General features: G+C 61.7%; 6 protein-coding genes across 6 annotated transcripts; 4 read left to right on the forward strand and 2 right to left on the reverse strand.

Moving 5' to 3' along the window:
• Positions 1-115: 115 nt before the first annotated feature.
• Positions 116-2,422, reverse strand: PAN0_017d5439 (nucleolar protein 12; the record flags this gene model as incomplete). Its single annotated transcript, XM_014799014.1, has 1 exon — positions 116-2,422. The coding sequence occupies one exon, from the start codon at positions 2,420-2,422 to the stop codon at positions 116-118; it is 2,307 nt and encodes a 768-aa protein (XP_014654500.1).
• A 1,784-nt stretch (positions 2,423-4,206) lies between these two features.
• PAN0_017c5440 (proteophosphoglycan 5) lies at positions 4,207-6,000 on the forward strand (the record flags this gene model as incomplete). Its single annotated transcript, XM_014799015.1, has 1 exon — positions 4,207-6,000. One exon carries the CDS (start codon positions 4,207-4,209, stop codon positions 5,998-6,000), a length of 1,794 nt encoding a protein of 597 aa, XP_014654501.1.
• Positions 6,001-7,049: 1,049 nt separating this feature from the next.
• PAN0_017c5441 (peroxisomal membrane protein 4) lies at positions 7,050-8,343 on the forward strand (the record flags this gene model as incomplete). The annotated part of the gene is made up of 4 exons (XM_014799016.1): positions 7,050-7,421; positions 7,542-7,689; positions 7,776-7,806; positions 8,181-8,343. The coding sequence occupies 4 exons, from the start codon at positions 7,050-7,052 to the stop codon at positions 8,341-8,343; spliced, it is 714 nt and encodes a 237-aa protein (XP_014654502.1).
• A 1,469-nt stretch (positions 8,344-9,812) lies between these two features.
• On the forward strand, positions 9,813-12,071 carry PAN0_017c5442 (uncharacterized protein; the record flags this gene model as incomplete). Its single annotated transcript, XM_014799017.1, has 2 exons — positions 9,813-10,448; positions 10,752-12,071. The coding sequence occupies 2 exons, from the start codon at positions 9,813-9,815 to the stop codon at positions 12,069-12,071; spliced, it is 1,956 nt and encodes a 651-aa protein (XP_014654503.1).
• Positions 12,072-12,461: 390 nt separating this feature from the next.
• Positions 12,462-13,454, reverse strand: PAN0_017d5443 (mak16 protein; the record flags this gene model as incomplete). Its single annotated transcript, XM_014799018.1, has 1 exon — positions 12,462-13,454. The coding sequence occupies one exon, from the start codon at positions 13,452-13,454 to the stop codon at positions 12,462-12,464; it is 993 nt and encodes a 330-aa protein (XP_014654504.1).
• Positions 13,455-16,806: 3,352 nt separating this feature from the next.
• Positions 16,807-20,445, forward strand: PAN0_017c5444 (uncharacterized protein; the record flags this gene model as incomplete). Its single annotated transcript, XM_014799019.1, has 1 exon — positions 16,807-20,445. One exon carries the CDS (start codon positions 16,807-16,809, stop codon positions 20,443-20,445), a length of 3,639 nt encoding a protein of 1,212 aa, XP_014654505.1.
• Between the last annotated feature and the right edge of the window lie 781 nt (positions 20,446-21,226).

A 21,226-nucleotide genomic window follows, 5' to 3' on the forward strand; every position in this document is an offset into this window, starting at 1 on the left:
GTCGTCATGCTTCCCTACGATCGTGTGTGGAAGTGTGAAAGTGTGGAATTGCAATGACTGTCAAACAGAGCCGCGGGGAGGCAAATGAAACAATGTAGGCTCAAGTGGGCGGAAATCAACTCGACTTGGCAGGGCCACGTTTGGGACCGGAGCCTGAGGCTTTGGGTCCCGAGGGTTTGAAGCGCTTTGCATCGCGACCGCCGGCCTTGTTGGCGGGGCGGGAGGCAGCGGTGGGCTGGCGCAGCTTGACCTTGTCCTTGGTCTTGGCCTTTTCGCCCTCTGCAACAAGCGACCTGTCTCGGCGTGCGGGGTGTGCGCCGTCTGCGAGCTTCTTGTTCTTCTTGGCCATGCGGCGATTGACACGGTCGGCATCGTCCTTCTTCATCTGCTTGCGCTGGTCCTTGGAGAGCGTGGCGTACAGCTCGGCCTTCTTGGCGATGTCGGCCTTGTCGGCCGTGCGCGCTGCACTCGGGCTGCCGGGTACGATCTTGGTCGCACCGGGACGCTGACGCTTTGCCGCGAGCGCGTGGGGCGAAGTGCCGTTGGGCGTAGGTGCGCCACTCGAACGCTCGTAGCGCGGCGACTTGCGCTGCGGCGTCGTGGGCTCCGCATCCCCGCCCGCGTTCGCATTGCGCCGAGCTGGAGTGGTGGATTTCGTCTGCGACTTGCACAGAGCGACGCGGATGGGTCGACCGTGCAGCTTGAAGCGACGCTTGAACTCTTTGCCGCCCTGTGCGATGGCAGCCGAGGCGCCAAGACTGCCCTTGGGCCCCTTGACCGACTCGAGGAAGGCCTGCTCGGCATTGAATGCGGCCATCACTTCGTCGACGCACTGCTGCGAGGTGAAGCGCACATAGCCAAAGCCCTTGCCCATCTGCGTGGCCGCGTCGCGGATGAGACGCACGGAGCGCACCCATTCGGCACTGCGCACCACCGAGTCGGTCACCTTGCGCTTCTCGGGCGGCACGATCGGGAACTCGCGCGACAGAGCATCGAGCAGCTCCTTGGGCGCCGGTTCGCCATCCAGGCCCGCCACGGGCAGCGTGACGGCCTCGCCCGCCTCGCCGAGCTCGTCGACGAGCATGGCCTCGAAGAAGGCACGCACCTCCTCCTCGTCGACCTCAAAGTCGAGGCCGCCGACAAAGAGGGTGCTCTTGGGGTCGGTGGTGGAGCTGCTCGAGCCGACGAGCTGGCCATCGAACGTCTTGACCTTTTCGAGACCCGAGGTAAGCACCTCGCTGGGCGATATGGACTTGACGAGGTCGACGCGCAAATGGCGACCCTCGAACGACTGACCGTCGGCGAACGAGGCGATGAGCGCGGCAAGCACGGTGCCGGTGAGCCTGTCGTCGAGCTGAATCGGCTCGCTCTGTGCATCCTTTGCCTTGGCCTTGGCCGGGGTGATGTCGTGCAGGTGCTGGAGCACCGCCTTGGGATGTGCGATCGTGACGTACGCCGAGACGGTCTTTGCCTTTTCGTGGAAATCCTTGTTGATGAAGGCAATCTTGCGCTTCTGCTGTGCGGTGAGGGGAGCCTGTGCCTTGTCGCCGCCCTCGACGGCAGCGAGAGCCTCGCGGTAGTTCTGGCTGCGCTCCTTTGCCTTGCCGGCCTTCTTCTTCTTGGCGGCATCGTCGTCTTCGTCGTCATCGGCGTCGAGGTGGACGGTGGGTGTGGCGAAGGCGACGGAGCGGAAACGCAGGCCGACAGCCTTGGTGAGGATGGGGTAGGGAGAGAGGGACTCGATGAAAGAGACGAGCTTGCGCTGCAAGGGGCGCGACTGTGCGGTCTCGATGGGGAGGTTGCCGATGAAGAGCGTGCGCTGATCGCGGAGCTCGGACGGCTCGGATTCCTCCTTGAACGTGGTCTTCTTGCGTGGTTTGGCGTCTTGGGTGGTCTGCGACTTGGACACGGATTCGTGCTGGGGTGGCACGTAGGGTTCTTGGTCCTCTGCGTCGACGTCGTCGTCGCCGTCCTTGTCAGAGGCGTCGTCTTCGCTGTTGCTGAAAAGGAGCGAGCCTTCGTCGTCGAGAGACTCGTCGATGCTCGAAAGGTCGCCATCGCCCTCTTCCATCTCTACGTCGTCGTCATCCTCTGCCTCCTCCTCGTGGTCTTCCTGCTCGCTGTCCTCGTCATCGTCGTCTTGCTCGAGCACCTCCTGTGGTTCTGGCTGGGCGGCCTTTCGCTTCTTGGAGTTGGACGGACCTGGTGCCGAGCGGCTTGCCGAAGGAGAGGAAGCTGCAGGCTTGGGCGTTGTCGCAGCAGCCGGGATGATGGCAGGTGCCGCGGGAGGGGCAGCTTTGAAGAAGGCGTCGAGCTCCGAGTCAAAGCCGGCGGCGGGAGTTGGAGCGGCAGCAGGCGCGGCGGCCTCTGCGGCTGTTTGTGACGCAGCCGCCGAATCGGACTTCTTTCCTTTCTTTGCCATCTTGAGTCTGGGTGCCGCGTAAGATGGTGGCGGTGGTGGTGTCGGTCGGTGAGGATGGCGTGTGGGGCTGCCAACTTGATCCAGGCGCTCTGCTGCGCTTTCCTGCGCAGGACCGAGAAAAAAAGCCTTTCTCGCCATCCCCGCCGAGAATTTTTCGAGCGCTTCTTCAGGGTCGTTGGCCGAAGCTACAACCGCCGATTCCCGAAAACTTGGCTTGTAATTTCTCACAGTGTGTGCTTGTAGGGTCTGACATTACTCAACGAATTTGTGAACCATGCCACCGGCCGACAGCCGACGCGCAGCTCGCAATGCAGCCGGTGCATGCTGCAGACAACATGGAAGGAGCGATGCAGCTGATTGACACTCTAAGTTCAGTTGGCTGGTGCCCTTTGTGTGCATTGTTCCTGGCAACATGTGAACGCAGCAACCGAAGCCGCGTTGCAGTAGAGTGGTGCGGTTCAGTAATGTCGAGTCGTGATGGACTGGGCATGGCCCAAACTTGATACGGCGCATTGGACGCTCTGACGAGCTAGACGGAGCAGCAGCGAGGCTCTCCTTGAGGCGGCCGAGAGAGGAAGGTCGAGGAAGCCGAAGCCGAGTCGTAGCTCTTTGCCCTTTGAATCGCTTGCCGACGTCGCAGGCACCGAACGGAAGCTCTTCTTTTTGGTCGAGCTTGGTCGAGCTGGCTGGGAAAGCCTTGGCGGTGGCATGCCTCGACCGACGCATGCACGGCTCGAAACACACGGAATTCCGCGCAGCTGCACGAGTCTGCAGCCCTTTTGTTCGCAAGTTTCGAGCTACGGTACGGCAGCCGAGCCCTTTGATTTGGCGGCAGATGAGCAGCAGCGGGTAATTGTTGCCAGCAGGTATTTTGGCTGGCGTGGCTGGCGCGGGACACGCGTCGAGCGAGGTCGACGAAGAATTCGAGTCAAATGTGGGTCGTCGATCCCTTTCTGACAGATGGAATGGACACTGCCAAAGAGCTCGAGGAACGCGAGAACTCGAACCAATTCTGCCTCGGCCCAGTCGCCCGAGCGGACTCAGCAAGGCGCAGTGGGGCCGACACTGGTGTGGAGCCTCGAGACCCAGCTTCCCATCGCGTCGCCCTCGGCACCTCCGCGCTCTCGGCTCGCTCTGGCTGACTGGGCTCTGTCTCTGTGTGTGTTTCGGACGAGCCGCTTGATGAAGGGGGATGAAGGGGGGGGATCCACCCGTTGGCATGGCGTGAGAGTGCGGCTCCCCCGCCAGCCCCTGTTTGGCTGCCTCCGCTCATCTGCTCGAGGCAGATCGTCGTCGAACGCTTGGCTCGGCTGCAAACACGAGCCGACGAAGCAGGGAGGGAGCGAATGATTTCAGACTGAGCCCTGTCGATCCTGTTTTTCGTCCGCTGCTCTTTCGCTGTTGCTGCCTTTGCTCGAGCCCCCCCCCCCCCTTTGTGCTTTTGGCTGAGGATCCCCCGCCCGCCGCCCGCCGCCCGCCGCCCCCCTTCGTATCGTCGTCGCTGCGACTGCACGCCATCGTCGCTCGCCAGCCTGCCTGATTCCCACCACCATCGCGTTTCTCTCTCCCGACCTTCTCATCACCACGTCCCTCCCCTCCCCTCTGTCCGGCTCTTACACTCTCTTTCCGGCTCGTTTCGTCGCACAGCCCAGGTCGGCACCTTCGCATCAGCTTCATCGACACCGCGCCCAGCCCACGCTCTTTTACTGTATCCTCTTTAGCCGCATACTCGACTCGACACCCGCCTACACTCACCTCTGTGAGATAGAGTTGCTTTGCCCACCATGACGCTCGACACCCGCAGCCACATGCACCACCACCAACACCAGCTCAAGCAGCGAAAGGTGCAGCCCAACAACACCAAGCGCATCGTCAAGCGCCAGTCCTCCTCCACCATCGACAACTCGGCCAACTGCCTCTCCGGTGGCCTCTATGTCGCCCCCGCCAGCGGCGCTCAGGTCCAGGTGACCAACGTCACCGAGATCAAGTGGGACCAGTCGTGCCTCGACGCCTCCGTCTCCAAGATCGACATCTACGTCTACTCGCCCTCCATGCCCGACCAGTTCCTCCCCATCCACGTCATGACCGGCATCCCCAAGTCCGCACAGCTCTACAACACAAAGCTCGACCCGCGCTGGTGGGGTCGCGACCTCGCACACAACTCGTCCGTACCCGTCTCGTTCAACATCGTCCCCGCAGGCAACGAGCCTTGGGACTCGTCCAACCCCATGGGCCCCACCTTTGTCGCCAACTACAACGTCCCCGACCAGGGCGGCGAGTCCAAGGCAGCCACCTACTTTGGCAAGCTCACCAACTCGGTCAAGACCGCCTTCCTCGAAAACGGCCACCTCACCCCCGCCGGTAAGACCGCCGCCATCGTCTGTCCGCTCGTCGTGCTCGGCGTCGTGCTCGGCCTGCTCGTCCGTCGCCTCCACATCAAGCGCCACAACAAGACCGTCGACTGGGCCGAACACATGGACAAGCGCATGAGCAGGATCTCGGTCGACTGGACCACCGGCGGCGACGGCTCGGCAGGCCCCGTCGCCGGCACCCGCCCCGCCTCCTACCTCTCGCGCCCCTCGCGCGACATGGAAGCTGCCGGCAACTTTGCCGGTCGGGGCGCCGGCGCGCGCATCCCGCGCCAGATGGACGACATCACACCCGCCTTTGCCACCGACGACGAGATGCGCGAGGCGAGGCCGCGCGGCATGTCGATCTACGACGAGGGCAACCGCACCTCGCGCATCTCTTTCGCCGACAACACGCGCGGCGACCGCATCTCGCGCATCAGCTACGCCAACTCGAGCGATGCGCACGGCCGCTCCTCGTCGCACCTGCCGCGCGTCGGCCAGCAGGGCAACATGCGCCGCTCCCAGCTCGTCGACTCGTACTACGACCCCGACGCGCCCGCCGTGCCGCAGCTCGACGCGCGCTACCGCGCCAGCGAGGACGTGCGCCGCTCGCGCTTCTCGGACGGCCTCATCTACGCCGAGGCCGACGAGCTGCGCAACCCGCAGCAGCACGACGACGACGACGAGGTGCTCATGAGCCCCACGCAGAACGACGGCCCGCGTCCGCTCGGCGCCAACGATGTGGACCGCATGCGCCAGAGCCTCGACGCCAACGCGCGCAACTCGATGCTCTCCTACCCGGCGCTCAGCATGATGCAGTCTGGCCGCGAGGGCAGCGACGGCCACGACATGTTTGATGGCCCCAACGCCACGCGCCGCGTCTCGGGCGGCAGCGCCGACTCGTACATCGACCACATGCACTACCAGCACTCGGGCAACAACGGCGCTGCTGTCGCGCATCTCGAGCGTGCTGGTGCTGGTGTGTCGGCGCAGACGGGCATGGCACCGCCGTCCAACTTTGCGTCGCCGGACGAGGCGATGAAGCACTACGCGTCGCTGCGCGCCGGCAGCAGCGCGGTCGAGACGTCGGCGCAAAGCTCGAGGTCGCTCTACACTCCGGATGCCGCCAACCACCGCGGCCACTCGAGCGTCGCTGGCTCGTCGCTCAACGAGGAAGAGGTGGTGGGCTACAACGAGATGATCGACCACGGCAACCAGTCGCGCTAAGCTTCGCCGTCGCTCCCTCCTTTTCTTGTGCTGTAATGGTTTCTTTGGCTCCCCTTTTCCTTGCGCGTTCTGCGCCCACGCTCCCTCGCGCCGCTCTCCCTCTCTCTCTTTCTTTCGCTCTTGCTGCTTCTCCTTTTTTTTGTTTCGGCTCGGACCGCCTTTGCTTTGTTGTGTTGATCTCTAGTTTGCTTCTCTCGTGGCTCGCGATGGGCGGTGCCACCACGAGCTTCGACGACGCGCGCTCCCATTGTGGGGTGCGTGGATGTCTGGATGCCGGGTTGCGCTGCCCTCTTTCTTCTTGTCTCGCTTCACTCGCTTCTCTGACGCTTGCATGGCTCGCGTGGCCAGCAGATGGCAGGAGGGTTCAGGTCGGCGGCGGCTGTGCTTCCGTCGACTCTACTGCCCTGCTGCGTCACGCCGCTCTCGCGCATACTTTGTTGTAGGCTGGCTTCTTGCTGGCTCGAAGTCGGCTCTGCCTAGCGCATTTTGTCTCTTGCTCACTTGTCTGCTAAAATGCGAAACGGTTTTCTGTAGTCTGGTCTGCCGTGCGTTTTGCTCCTAGGAAGAGGAGGAGAAGGAGGAGGGTTGGCGGTGGAGTGGACTTTTCGTGCGGGAGAAATGCGGGGAGAGAGGGAGGGTTTCACGCTGATTTTGGTTTGGCTGGATGCATCGGCGCGCGTGGGCCAGGAGATGCGGGGCAGGTTTTGCAGAGGGAGAGAGAGGTGGAGGCAAAGACGGCGCATCCGGCTGAATTTGTGGACCGGACGGAAGGGATGCAGGTGCGGTTGGGCCGAGCAGCCACGCCGAGCTGTCAGACGCTCTTCCCTGCACTGCGTCCATCTTTGAGCTTGGTCTCTGTTCTTGTCATCACCGTCACCGTCACCGTCTTCGGCACAGAGGCATCCCACTCATTCGATCGGATTGTATCAGGCTACGTCAGGTTTTGAACAACGTATAGATCTGCAGCATAGACCCGCCACGCATCGAAGCTCGAAACACAACCCGGCCTCAATCCTCGCACGCCTCGAACACTACGCAGACGAATCGCCATGTCATTGGAAAAGAAGCTTACGCAGGTGGCGCTGAATCCGGCCTATCATGACTTCTTCACGGTGGTCAAGGGCTTTCGCAATGGTATTGTGTACGGAGCCAAGATTCGGTTCCCACACGCGCTGGTGATGACGTTCCTCTTTGGCCGAGGCACCCCGCGCGAGAAGCTCGCCTTCATCCTGCGCGCTACCAAACAGCATGCGCTCAACCTGGGCACATTTACGCCGCTGTACAAGTTCCTCACCATCGCACTGCGACGCATCTACGAAGCTACCGGCGGCAAAGGAGCCGTTCCCCAATGGCACAGTCTCGTTGCAGGTCTTATCGGAGGCTACTATGTTTTTGGTGAACGAACACCCGTCAACGAACAGGTAAGTCCCCAACCCATCATCGAGAGGAGAGCAAATGACTGACGGGTTGACTTTTGTTGGGAGTAGATTGTGCTGTATACGTCGTCTCGAATCATTGCATCGTTCCTGCCACGTGCGCAGACGCCAGCGGACTGGCCGGCAGGAAAGCCCAAACCGACGGACAAGTCGTGGTTCGCCGCATACGCCACCATCACCTGGGGTGTCGTCATGTGGCTCCACGAATACCGACGCCAAACCATCCAAACCGGCATGGTCAACAGCATGGACTGTACGTTTCTCCTCCATATCCCTGACGGCGTGGCGTAGTTGGACGCTGACTCTTTGACGCGACTTTGTCCTCCTTGGCGAAGATAGATCTCTACCACAACGCAGGCAAGTGGGACAGGTACGTAGTTTCCGGTGCATCATCATGCTCGCACGCAATTCGTACTGACATGCGCTTGCTTTCGGTGCAGCTTGCGGAACCTGTTCTGGCACAACAAGTAGGCTCCTGCCGTGTAGTCTCTGTGTGCTATCTATGCTTTCTCGCCATTCGCATCTGTTGTCACTCGATCTGTGTCTTGACTGTCGTACTGTTGGTGTTGCGTCGCTTGCAGTTGCGAAGGGATGCCATATGGCGATCTGCTCGCGGATGCGCTTTGTTACGGTGAGAACACCTAACACGGGCTATGCAAAATGAGCATTTATTGGGCCCTTTTTTTCCTCCCTCTTTTTTTCAACATGGATTGTTGGACGCGCGCTAAATGTCGGCGCTTAAAGACAAAGAGCGCAGGACGTTCTGCAGAGAACATTTTCGCATATGCGTTCGTGCCTCGGCTGCCACGACACGGCATCTGAAGCATTGTCGATCCTGCAGGCGCTCATCAAGTCTGTCGCTACTCTCTCGGCCGATGAGGTCGCGCGGGATCGACGCAACATTTAAGGCTTCGCTAGGCGAGACTGCAACCACAGTACGCGATGATGTGCTGGCAACCACACAGAATTCGCCGCAAGCATGGACACCGACACGCCCACCTCGCGTCCGTAGTCCGCCTGTTCGGGTCATGTCGAAAAGGCGGTCGTGTCGGAATGAAATGTGGTCGGGGCCCCAATCGCGCGGCGTCGGTATGAAGGTCGAAATGAGACGCCACTGGCAGCATACGCCGTGGAATGAAGGGCTGATTCCCGCTCAAGGCCGAGTGTCGATCTGGAGCGGGCCAAGTTGTTGCAACCAAGCCGTGTGATCGACACGGTGCAGAACTTGTCACCGCCGCCAAGTGAAAGAGAAAGGGCTCGGTCGAGCAAGGGGAGCAAAAAAACGCCGGCAGCTGAGTGCGAGGAGCGAGGAGGGAGCAAGGAAGCGAGCCAGAGTGCAGGGGTGGATGAGCAGCACCCCGAAAATAACACGCCGCATGGCCCACCTCCCACTCTGCAGCAATGTGCAGCGCGGTGCCCAAAAGCAAAGGGAGGATCCGCCGAGCCTCTGTCTCGGACTGCAGAGAGAGCAACAACAAAGGGCCCTAAAGGGTGCAGAACAAGAGAAGGCTTCTTTTGGCTGCCTCGACTGGGTTCAAGCTCCGAGTCGGGTTGGCCGGCTTTGAAGAGAGCCAAAGCGCAGCGACGCGCAGACGCGTCCGAGCCATCGCAAAAAGGGTGAGGCAAGAGGCACTGGAACAGCAAGTCGCGCAAATCCGCCAGCTGTCAATTCCCAAACCCAACACTGCTGGATTTTCGCACTGAGACAGCGCTCGGCGGGCGCGCAGCGCAGGTGCAGCTGGCATTCCACGAGCCGCTGGCCAAGGACGAGGCTCGGCTGACCCGGCCCCGTGCTTTGGCCCCTCGCTGCCCCTCGCTTTGCCTTGCTTTGACCTCGCGTTGCGTTGCTCTGCTCGCGCTCTGCTGGCGTCGGCATTCAGGAGGTGGCGAGCGAACAGAGCGAGGCGGCCCAGCCGAAGGGCAGAGGTGCGCTTTGGAATGCAATGCAGTTCAGCATGGTCCTCTCCTCCTGCTCCCCCCTGCTCCCACCCTCTGTCGCGAGAGACCATCGAGACGAGAGGCGCTTTGAAGCCGACCCTTTTTTGTCGCTGCCAAGCGTGCCCGTCCGCCCGCCATTCATGCCAGCTCCAGACTGCCTCCCTCCTTGCCCTGCCTCCTCACCTCCATCCTCACGTTCGCAACTCCCACCATCCCTCCTCCCCAAACGATCCCGCACTTCCTTCGACGTTCACGGCAGGCACGTGAACATCGTCCACCACACCCCACGCTCACGACGCACCTCCACCATCCCTCCAGCTTCAGCGTCCCCAGCCTCTCTCTTGACGACCCAACCCCACATTCTTTTGTAACAACCATCGACTCTACACTGACCAGGCTCGACTCTTGATCTGCTTCGTCGACACCACTGCGATAACCATGTCAGCCATCAACCAGAATGCACCGCGCATGCGTCGTCACAAGCGACGCATCCTCGACGACGGCTCCGAGCTCGCTCACGCCGTCCGGGCCTTTGTCGACGACCAAATCCATGACAACGCCCTCTTTGCCCGTCAGGCTGACGGCGCCAACGGCATCGGCCCTGGCAGAGGCTCCAATGCTCCTCCCTTGGGCGTCGGCGGCCTCGGCGACGACGGCACTTCGTCCACCGACAGCAGCAATGCCACCCCCACCACCACGCGTGGTTCCAACGGCAACGGCAACGGAAACAGCCGTCCCACTCCTACCGCCACCTCCACCTCGCTCAGCCGAAACCTCTTTCCCACCACCACTTCGTCTTCCTCGTCGTCCCCTTTCCTAGGCGGCATCCTCGGCGGCTTGCCCGACTCGTCGTCTTCCACCTCTTCCACCACCTCCTCGTCCTCCACTTCGACCTCCTCCAGCACAAGATCCACATCCACTTCCTCCTCCACCAGGTCCACATCCTCCTCCAGCTCCACTTCTTCGGTTAGTGTCCATTCTGACAGCGAGACAGCCACACAGCAGCAGCAGCAGCCACAGACCACCTCGGAAAGGAACGACGACGACACATCGACGCGCAACGACTCTTCTTCGGTTGGTTTTCCTACATTTGTTGTCCCAGATCATATGTCCTCTAGCTTGCTTGTTGCCTCCTACCACTTGTTTCCTCCCCGCGCTCGTTCCCTCTCCACATGCGCTTCGCCGCAAAGATCATACACACGCATCATACCTCTGACCGAATATGCCACTCGCAAACACAAAACCCCGCGCATCTCTTCAAGACCCTTGCATTCTCGGACGACCCCCAATCGCACTCACCTCTCTTGCTTCCTCTTGCCTCTGTCCGGTCGAACATGACTTTACTGACGCCTTTCTCCCTTTTTCTTGAAACAACAGTCCTCGACTTCGCTCGTGCCCATCACCGCCACCGCGGTGGTCACCTCGACGCCGACGGCGAGCATCGCTTCGGCCACCGCATCCGCATCGCCCAAGTCGTCGTCGTCGTCCGCTGGCCCCATCATCGGCATCGTCGCCGGTGCGCTCGTGGGCGTCGTCGTGCTCTCGGGTCTGGTCGGCTTCCTCTTCAAGAAGTACAAGTCCAAGGAGGACCCGTACGAGGCCAACCCCTTTGACCGCGACGCCTTCCAGCGCCACTCGGCCATGATCCCGGACCACTTTGACTCGGACGACGGCCACGCCGGCGCCGGCGGCATGTCGCCCGAGATGTCCGAGCACTACCAGTACAACAACTACGCGCCCCAGTACGAGTCGGGCATCAGCGCCGGCGCCGCGGGCGCCATGGGTGCCATGGCGGTGCATAACGAGGGCGGCCCGCGCCCACCCACCATGTTCGCCAAGCACGCCGCGGGCGTGCAGCAGAACGCCCCGCAGGTGGGCGGCTACTACAAGGACGGCGACTATGCCAACCAGATGCCCGCCATGCCGCCGCACTCGGACTACCATGCACCGCCCACTGCGGCGTTTGCCAACCACCACGCCGCTGAGCACTACCTCGAGGAGCCTGGATTCGGACAGCAGCGCAGCGTGTCGCCTGCGCCGCAGCTGCCGCCGCTGGCGGCGTTTGGCGGCGACCCGTACTCGATCGCCGGTGTGGGACGCGGTCAGCAGCAGAACGTGGCGAACCCGTATGCGCACCTCGACCGCTCGCACGCCGGCATGGGCGGCTTTGTGCCCGGCGCCGTCGTCCCCGGCCACGCTGGCTCGGCCTCCGTGTCGTCCGGTGGCGACTCGGCGGACCGCCACGCATCGATCAGCGCCGCCGAGGCGCTCGCTGCGGGTCTGGCGCACCAGTCGTCGCTCAACCGCGCGGCGAGCCCGCACCACGCCGCCACCCACGACACGGCCGGTCGACCTAGCACGTCCGAGGGCCGCTCGGGCACTCCGGACATCCCCAACGTGCAGCAGACGTATGCTCTGCCCGGCGACGTGGCTGGTGCCGCTGGATCGCACCGCATCAGCGCAGGCTCGCAGGACATGCTCTCGAACGCCGCCACCTCGCCCGTGGGCGCCATGAGGAATCCCTTTGACAACCCGGCCCCGCACCATGCGCCCCAGCACCACTACGCCGATGCGAGCCAGCAGCTCCAGGTGCGCAACCTCGTCCCCGCCAACGCCGGCCTCTCTGCTGGCCAGAGACCCGTCTCGACCGCAAGCTCGTTTGCCGACCCCGAAGACGCCTACGGCGGCGTCTACTAAGTCGGCACCCCACACTCTCTTTTTCGCCTTCGTTTTGTGTATTTTGTGCGTTCTCACTCCACCACCGGACGCCTTGGGCTGAAGGGTGGGGGTTAACTCTCGCTCTTTTGTTGCTTTCGTTTGTTTCGCTTTAGTCCCGCGCCTGGCGACACCACTGCTTTTGCTGGTTCGTCGCACTCTGTTCATTTGCTTCTTTGCGTGGAAAAAAATCCCAACGGTTTCGCTCTCACCAAGGCTCGGTTTGTGTTCGAGGTGCAAGACGCGCATGTTGAGACTGGAGTTGAAGTCGCCAAAGATGCTTGAAAACGAATGTGGGGGTGAGCGGGGCTAAAGTACAGAGCGGATGCAGAAGTCGAGTGACAGGGCGATGCGAAAGTGAGGGCGAGGTGGTTACCAGTTGGCGAGGGCTTCTTTGGTGAGGGGTTCGGTTTCGTGTTCGTACTCGATTTCGATCTGGGGGCCCTTCTTTCCTGCGCGCGGGGGCTTTTTGCCCTTCTTGGTGGGGGCTGTGCTGGGGCCCTTGGGCTTCTTGCCAGAGCTGGGTTGGTCATCGTCGCTGTCGTCATCGTCATCGGCATCCGAGTCGGAAGCAATGGTGTTGCCGTCCGTATCGTACAGGTCCTCGAGGTCATCTTCGTCGTCATCCTCATCGTCGTCGGACACGAACTCGCGGTCACCCACACCCTCCTCGTCCTCGAACTCCTCCTCCATCATACGGTCCATCTCTTCGAGGTCCTCTTCGAGTTCCTCGTCGGACTCTTCGTCTTCGAGGTCGAGATCCTTGTTTTCCTTGTTTCGGTTCTCGAGCACCTGCATCCAAACGTCCTCGTTGACGTTGAGTGGTGCATCACCATACGCACCGGACTTGAGACGCTCCAGCAGCTCCTTTTCGATCGACTTTTCCAGCCTTGCAGCCTTCAGCGCCTTGAACTCTCTCCTGTCCTCCCTACGCTCTGTCTTCTTCTTGATCGATACGAGCTGTGGTTGTTCCTCCTCCTTGAGCTTGATGCGGCGAAGCTTGATGAGGTACTGCGTGATCTTGGTCAGACGTTGCTTGGCCTTGTGCGTGATGAACTTGGGCCAGTAGATGAGTTCCTTGTCGATCTGCTCCAGAGCGCGCGAGTAGTTGTTGGACAGCTTGATGCGTTCCCACTGACGCTTGGGAGAGTGTGCACGTTCGGCCGTCTTGACGTACAGATAGACGATGCCCTCGCGCTCGCGCACTGTCGCATAGCGCGAGTTGGCCAACGGACACGACTGTCGATTGCACAGCCCGGTCAGATTGTACTCGTTGCGACAGAATGTAGAGTGCGTCTTGGACTTGATCTTGTACGAGCAGAACTCGTGCCCGATGATCGTCCAGATCACATCGTCCGACTGCATCGTGGCGAGCTGAAGCGCGACACGCCGCTGGGTATAGGTCGATAGAAGTTCGGAATAAAAGCCTTGCGCCTGTCAAGCGATGCTGTGGGAAAGCCCTGTCGAGAGGTTGTGTGTGTGCTGGTAATGTCGGCGCAGATGGTGCAGTGATGGCGAGAAGCTAGGTGGGATGGTGAAAGGGTCCTGCGCCGCTAGCAAGGCCGTGGTGGAGCTGGAGCCAAAATTTCCCACTCGAACACAAAAATTGCGCGTCACGTGAGGCGCCCACCAATTCGCACGCTCGAATTGGTGGAGAAGTTCCAAATTTCAAAATGTTAGACCTCAGCTCAAGTTCAGCAGGCTTGTTAGATCGATCACGGTGAGATTGGTTGGAAGCCGTCTTGGCTGGTCCGTGTTTGGGTCGGAGACCAAGCTACACAGGTTTGCTTGTGTGGAAGCTCTACCGCTTCCCGTCCGAGACGGCTCCCGTCGGACAGATCACAAGCATATACCGGGCAAACAGCGGAAGCAAGTCGTCCGGACAGGACCGATGTAGATGACGGGGTGAGCCAGGCACGCAGGCGTCTGGAAGGCTCGGACGAGCTTGATCGCCGCCGACTTATCTAAGCGAGGGCGGGGGAAGGCAGCATGTGGGTGAAGCGATGGGCGGGCCGACGATCTCGGCGACCCACTTGCATTTGGATTGAGCTCCGCGCCAGCCCCGCGCGCGCGCGCGATGTGAAGAATTGCATACTGTACAGCGGATGAGTTGGGTGCGGCAACGGGGTGTTGGTCTCGCCTAAGTCGCATTGCGGGCCGCATTGCGGGAGTGGAACGATCGAATCGGCCAACAGCGTGAGCCAGCATTCGTGGGAACCGAAACGACGCAAGCCAGAACTCCGACGAGCGATAGCGTCATTGTGAGCGAGAGCGTTGCATCGAACGGCAACGCAGCATGAATTTTCAGCTTTAATTTGACAGTGTCGCCCCAGGCTCGAGCGGTAAGGCGTCGCCATGTCATCGAGCCCGCCGAGTCGCAGCACCGAATCCAGAGGTGCGGTCATGTCGGACGCACCACAAAGCCTGGTGCGGATGGAGCGAAAGTGGCTCAACAAAGCGCCACCTCGGGATCCAAGCCACCCTCAGACTTTTTTTTGCAACCCACGAGATCGTTTGTGTCTCCGCGCTACGAGGCCGCAGACGGTCTCGCAAACGCCGCAAGAATTCGATCGATCGCAGCAGGCCAAAGTGTGGCAGACTGGCCACATTGTGCAAGAGCAACTCTTGTTGTAGCGCCACCGCAGAGGGGCCAGGCTGTACCATCGCTGCGACGACAAGCACCATTTGCGGTACAAGGGTGGGCAGGGAGAAAGTCGAAAAAAAGAAAGCGTTTCGGCAGGCGGGGGTTGGAAGCATGACAGCTCGCTTACGGTGAAGCACGGCGCTCACCAATGCAGTCGGGGTTGGGGTTTTCCTTTACCGAAAACGGGATGGGATTTTGATTTTTTTTTCGGTTTTCCTTTTGGGCCTCCCGACGAGGCGATCCCACTGTATTCCGCGGCGTTGGGCGAGTGCCTGCTCCATGTTCCTGGTTGGGTGGGCTGGATGTGGTGGCGTAGAGTTTTGGTCCTCCGCACAAAGTTTTGAGCGGTGTCGAGTGGTGAACTCCGTCGCTGCGTGGCTATACAGTAGCTGCGCTTGGACCGAGACCCGCAAGCGGGTGTACCAGTTGCCATGCGGTGGGTGCATTCAGGCTCAACCTCGGTTCCACTGGAAACGGTGCGTGCGATCTGCAACGCGTTGCACCGAAGACGCAGGACAAGGCTGTTTTGCAAGTTGGGATGTCCCGTGGCTGCATCGCATTCATGCCGCCATGCAACCACGGCTCCTCAGACGCGAGTGGGTGGGCAGCTGAGCGCAACGCAAGTTTTTCACACTGCAGAACGCGTTGCACAAGCCGCAACAACCCGTTCGGAAGCCACTTTTCCGATGGTTCAGAAATTGGCTCTCTGCTGCTGCTGCTGCTGCTGCTGCTGCTGCAGTGGTCCGAATCGAGTTGTGGTGAGCGCTTGATGGATCGCGCGGTGTGTTCCCGATCCAGATGTGCCTACGAGCCACAAATAGTGCGCAAGAGGGCCAAAGCCAAGACCGACGGCTTGGGAATGGATCTCACCCGACGGAAGGCCCATCCGAACGCCATTTGCTTAGTTGTTTGCGGGCTCAGGAGCAGAGCCACAGGAACCAAAAAGAGAAAGAAGCAAAAAGCGGGTCTAGATTTCAGGTCCATGCATCCACGCGCCGATTGGCTGGGACAACAATGCGATTCCAATGCGAATCGAACCCTATTTTCCCTCGCTCTCCGTCTGCTGCAGGCACTGGTTAGGCTCGATTGTCTGCTCCATTTTCGCGCGCGGATTTCAAACCGCGACGTCGAATCCAAGCAACCGACGCGCATCCTCTCAGCCTCTCCCTCGCCAGCCAGCCACGCACGGCCCACGATCACGCCTTTCGTCGGGGGCGCACCTCCGATGCTCGCGGTCACCACAGGCCCCACCGAGCGAGTGGCTCGGCGCTCAGTCCGATTTGGCCGAATTCTGCTTCGAAGCGAGAAGCCAATTAAGAAAAGGAAAGGCGGAGTCCGGCTTAGTGGGTCTCATTGAATGCGCAGTGTGCGCTGTGCAGCGGAGAGTCGCAGCCATCAGTCTGACTCCGCATCTCTTGGGCGTGCATGGCTGGCTCGGCAAGATGCAGATGCAGATTCAGAGCCAGAGCCAGAATCAGAATTTTCGGTGTTTTTTTTTTTTTGCAGGGAAGGCGCCTGGCGAGAGTCTGCGGGTGGCCGCGAGTGTCCAATTTTGGTGCAATTTTAGCACCCAATCTGGGTGACGCTCTCTCTCTCTTTCTCTGCTCGGCGGGGCGTTGCTCTGCCTCTCTGCCTCTGCCTGCTGGGCTCACTCGGCGCTGTTCCCCACCGCGCGCTCACTCACTCGCCAAAGCTCTGAAGCTCTGCCGGTGCGCCGCGCCGACGCTTTGGCAGCCGCTCGGAGTGTAGCCGAGATGCAATCTCGCTCCACTCCTCGCCACGCTCCCTCCATTTCGCTCCACCATCCGCGACCCCCTTCATACGCCCCTCCCACACTCCATCCGACACCATCGCATCGCCTCTGTCTGCACACGCGCATACACCACCACATCCTCGCACAGTCGCCTTGGTCGACCTCAATCGCCTCACATGACGCACCCAGCTCGATGAGACCCACCCAAGCGTCGGCAATCCCACCCACGCTCTCCGCTGCCTAGACTCCAGCTTCCTGGCATCCACGTCTTGCATCCTTGCGGCAGCCTTGGACCAGTCGCGATCGTGCCGACATCAACAATGACATCCACGCGTCCACCACTCGACGTCAACCACCGCTCCGAGCCAGCCCCCTCGCGCCGTTCCATATCCAGCCAGGCCGCCTCCGCCTCCCGCGCCCTCACCTCCGTCGCTTCCTCTTCCGTATCCACCCCTTACGGCGGCCTTCCCTCTTCGGCATCTTCCTCCTCTTCGGCATCTTCCTCCTCATCCTTGGTCTCCTCAGCGCGACGCTCCATATCCTCGACCGGAAGAAACTCCTTCTCGCGCGCAAGTCCTTCCACAACTTCGCTCGTCAAGGATCAATCTCCCCGCTCTCGCAGCCGACGTAATGGCAGCGCCAGCTCCAGCAGTCTGGTGCTCACCAGACCCGACAATGCGACAGGCATCCACCAGTCAAGCAACGCCGAGTCCTCCGCATCTGGCTCCGGCAGCAAACGCGAAGCCGTGAGCGCTTCCGCCGCCTCCCAGAGCACCCGCCACCAGCGCCACCACTCGGCAGAGACGCTCCGCTTGGATCTCGACGGCCTCGACCTCGGCGGAAACCAGTCTCTCGCCAACCCTTTCGGCGCTGCTGCTGCCGCCACCGCACCCGATCATCGCCATGTCCGCTCCACTTCCAACAACGCCGCCATCCCCAACTCTTCTTCGTCTTCCCGACTCGGCGGCTTCATCGACCCCTTCAGCTCCAACAAACCCGTCGATCTCAACCTCCACCAGCTCTGCGCATCCTGCCCAACCGATCCCCACACCTACCCCGCCCTCCACGCCCTCGAAGACAGCTTCTCCCTCCATCTGCGTGCAGAGTGCTCCGACTATCGTCAGATCATGCCCGCTCAGATCGTTCTCAACGCTGCCGCCGACAGGGAGCTCCGCATGCGCAACGCTGGCCCCGAAGCAACCGACCAATACCGTCCGCGAGGCTATTCCATCAGTCACGGCCAGGTCCTCGGCGGATTCGCGAGTCTCGGTCTCCAGACCGAGCCAGATGCCGCGCCCACAGCGCCACCAACGCGCCAGTCGCCCGTCCGCGCCGACACCAAGCACTCCACTGACTCGTCCGAGCCGCCCATCACGCCGATCGAGTGGAGGGACAGCTTTGCATCGCCCACCTCCGCCAGCTACGACGCCACGCCCAAGTGGGCGCATCTCACCAGCAGGCCTTGCAATCCGCTCGAGCCGCTCGACGTGCTCTCCATCCAAGAGATGGGCTTCCACAGCCTCGACGTCGGCAGCCTCAACGACTGGGAGGGCTGCAAACTCTCCGCAGAGATCCTCTGCCCCATCAACGGCCATCAGCGCATCCAGTGGTCCGTCGCTCAGACCACGCGCAGGACCAAAAAGTGGGTCGTCGTGCCCAACGCCACCATCACCTGCGGCAAGCCAGACACTCTCGCCAATGCCGAACAGGCAGAGAGGACCGTCGTCGTCAGCGCACGTTCCATCTGGCTCGACGAAGCCGCGCAGACCGCAGCGCAAGCAAGCACCTCACACAATCCTCCCAACCACTCGGCCAAACTTGCAACGTCGAACCGCAGCTCTCGCCCCTTCTCGGGCAAGTCGGGCTTTGAGCTTCGGCTGCTGCGCCCCACCTCGGGCCGCATTTGCCCGCCCATCTATCTGGCCAACGCATCGACGCATCGATCGCTTCATCAGTATCGCACCGACATCTGCTTGCGATCCAAGCCGAGCCAGGCTAGTTTGGTTGCAGACCGTCTCAGCCCGAGGCCGCCCCAGCCCGTGTATCCGGTGCTTCGACGATCGCGATCGCGACCCTACCTGCGCCACCAGCACGTACCCTTGCGTCGCTCGCGCTCCAAACCCTACTTGAAGCCCGAACAGCACGCGGCCAACCAGGCGGTGGCTTCCAGTGTCGTCGCCGACGATTTCGCGCCTTCGCTTCCAGGCGATCCGCACCTGCGCATGCATCCGGGCGAGTCGTGGCCTTCGGCACGCTCGCGCTCGCCTCGACCGCGATCGTCGTTCGACGCGACGTCGAGCAGCGATGACGAAAGCGACGCCTCGTCGGATGCAGAGATCTTCTCGGCGCCCAAGACGCACGAGTCGGCGAGCGGCAGTGCCTCGTCTGCCTCCTACGACCACTCTCACAAGCCAGACATGCCTCCAAGGTCGGCACCGGTCGCCATGGTTTCCTCTGGCAACAGGCACGGCACAGGCCAGCGTTCTCCCTCGGAGAAATCCGCCGCGACATCGTGGCAGCACAGCAGCCTGGGCGAGTCTCATACCGATTCGTGGCAGGGCACCTCGCAGACCACCGCCGCGTCGGCCTCGTCTGCGAGCGCCAGCAGCAAGCAGAGCCGCAGCCGCAAGGGCCTGCAGCGCGCTCTGCAGAAGAAGGACAAGGTGCTCAACTCGTGGTTCAAGCGCAGACCGGACGCGTCGTCGGCAGCTTCGGCCGATGGCCAAGCCCCGCAAGCCGAGGTGGCCAATGGCGTGTCGCCTTCGGCATCGGCGCTGCCGTCTCCGACCAGCGCGCACAGGAGTCTCAACGGCAGCCAGCCCGCTCGCATGCCGCGGGAGAGCTCGGAGGCAAGTGCGGGTGTGGCGAGCAAGGGGCCGACGCCTCTGACCGAGACGGCGCTGGAAAGCTTCCAGAGGGCCATGTTCCGACCGGCTTCGCCCGAGTCGACCATCATGGGATCCAGAAGGGGCTCCGAGGCACTCACGCAAAAGGCAGTCGAGCCCAGCAACGCGGTGGGCGATCGCTCGATCCCCGACAAGGTGGCTACGAATGGCGGCGCTCCTGGCACGGATGCAGCTTCGGACAACCGCACGGGCGTGCACACGACGCTGTCGGCGCTGTACGGATGGGACCGGGAACAGGCGGCGAGCAAGCTGCTGCCGTCGAGGGCTGTTGGCTCAGGCCCGGGCAGTGTAGCCTCGACACAGGGATCTTCGTATCTGGATTTGGACGAGCAGGTGGCATTGCTGGGCATTGATGCGGTGCCAGCTGAGGCGCTGACGATGCTCATTCCGCTGCCGCTGATCGGGCGATCGCGAGCGCAGGATGCAGTGCGGTATATGCGCGTCAACTTTGTTCCGTTTGGCAGCTTGTCCGACTCTGTGGACACGCAGAGAAGTACGGCATGGAGCGGGCTCAGTGGTGTGGGCTCGCCGGGCTCCGAGAGCGAAGCAGGGCTGTCGCACAGCACGAGCAACGGCAGCGGCAGTCTGGCATCGGCTCGCGAGGCAGGCTCGGGCACGACCAAGACGTCGGAGCAGTCGAATTGGAAGCGAAAGCTGGGACTGTCGGGTCGAAGCGGCGCGGGTGCCAACGGGCAGAACAGCGCCGCGATTGGGGCTAGCCAGCTGGCTTCAACGACCGAGTCGCCCCCGCCAACGAGTGGCCCACAGGCGTTCCGCATTACGGCGATTGTACACGATGCGCCGTGGACTGCGCCGGCGGCATGTTCACCGCTGGATGCACGCTTGCCCGAGCCAGGCACGTTTCCGGTGGTGTTGGGCTACTGCAACGGCTCCAAGACGCTCGAGATGGTGCCCGAGGGATGGGGCGCGCTCTCGCTCGCCGGCGTGCCCGTGCCCACCAAGCCGGACGGCTCGCCGTTGGAGGGTGTGCATCCATTGCATGGCGTGACGGATCTGATCATCTCGGCGTGTACCGCTGTGATGGATGTGTAATTTCTCTTGCTAGCATTCCTCCCCTCATCACAGTGGTTTGTAATTGTATCCTCGACATGCGTTGGCATTCAAGGGTCTCACGGGCCGAATCGAGAGCATACAGGAGGGAGAGAGAAGGTGGATTGGGGGCGAATCAGTGTGCTGGTCGAGAATAAGCTTTTTTTCGGCTGGGGATTAAGCGAGAGGGTGCATGCGTGGGTGCGTGGGTGCATTGTTCACGGGCCAAGCGTGCGATCCGTTGCAGCGCGCATGCAGCTTTGCACACCCATCCCCGATGTCGCGAAGGCGTCTTGGCGGATTGTAATGGGCGACAAGGGGAAATCAATGCTGCCACTTTGAAGATCGCCCGTGGAGATGTCGGTTGGGTGGACCCTGTGGAGCCCAGAGGAGCCCAGAGGAGCGGCTAGCTTAGCGTGGGATTCCGGCGCTTCCGCCGAGATGAAGGGGCGCTTGACTTAGCCGCCCACCAAAAAAAGGCGCTGTCATCCCCTTGCCGCTCCAAAGCGCAGCCGAGACACCGGCGTGCTTCCGACATCTTTTTTCAGCTGTCCCGAAACCATGCACATCGTTTGGCTAGATTCGGGATCAGCATAGACTCGCAACACGCCGACGAGTGCATCGCTGCTGTGGCTGAGCCCAAGTTGGGCCTGCAACAGCCAGTTCGCATCGCGCATTCAACGTCGCTCCAACAAGCTCTGACTCGGTTGACCGAGATTCGGCCTCCCCACGCGGAGTCGACGACCGCAAAGCCAGCACTTCATAACCTGAAACCCCCCCCCCC

Source organism: Moesziomyces antarcticus (assembly GCF_000747765.1).
Source record: "Moesziomyces antarcticus DNA, scaffold: scaffold_v10017, strain JCM 10317, whole genome shotgun sequence".
In the NCBI taxonomy this organism is placed as follows: Eukaryota; Fungi; Basidiomycota; class Ustilaginomycetes; order Ustilaginales; family Ustilaginaceae; genus Moesziomyces; species Moesziomyces antarcticus.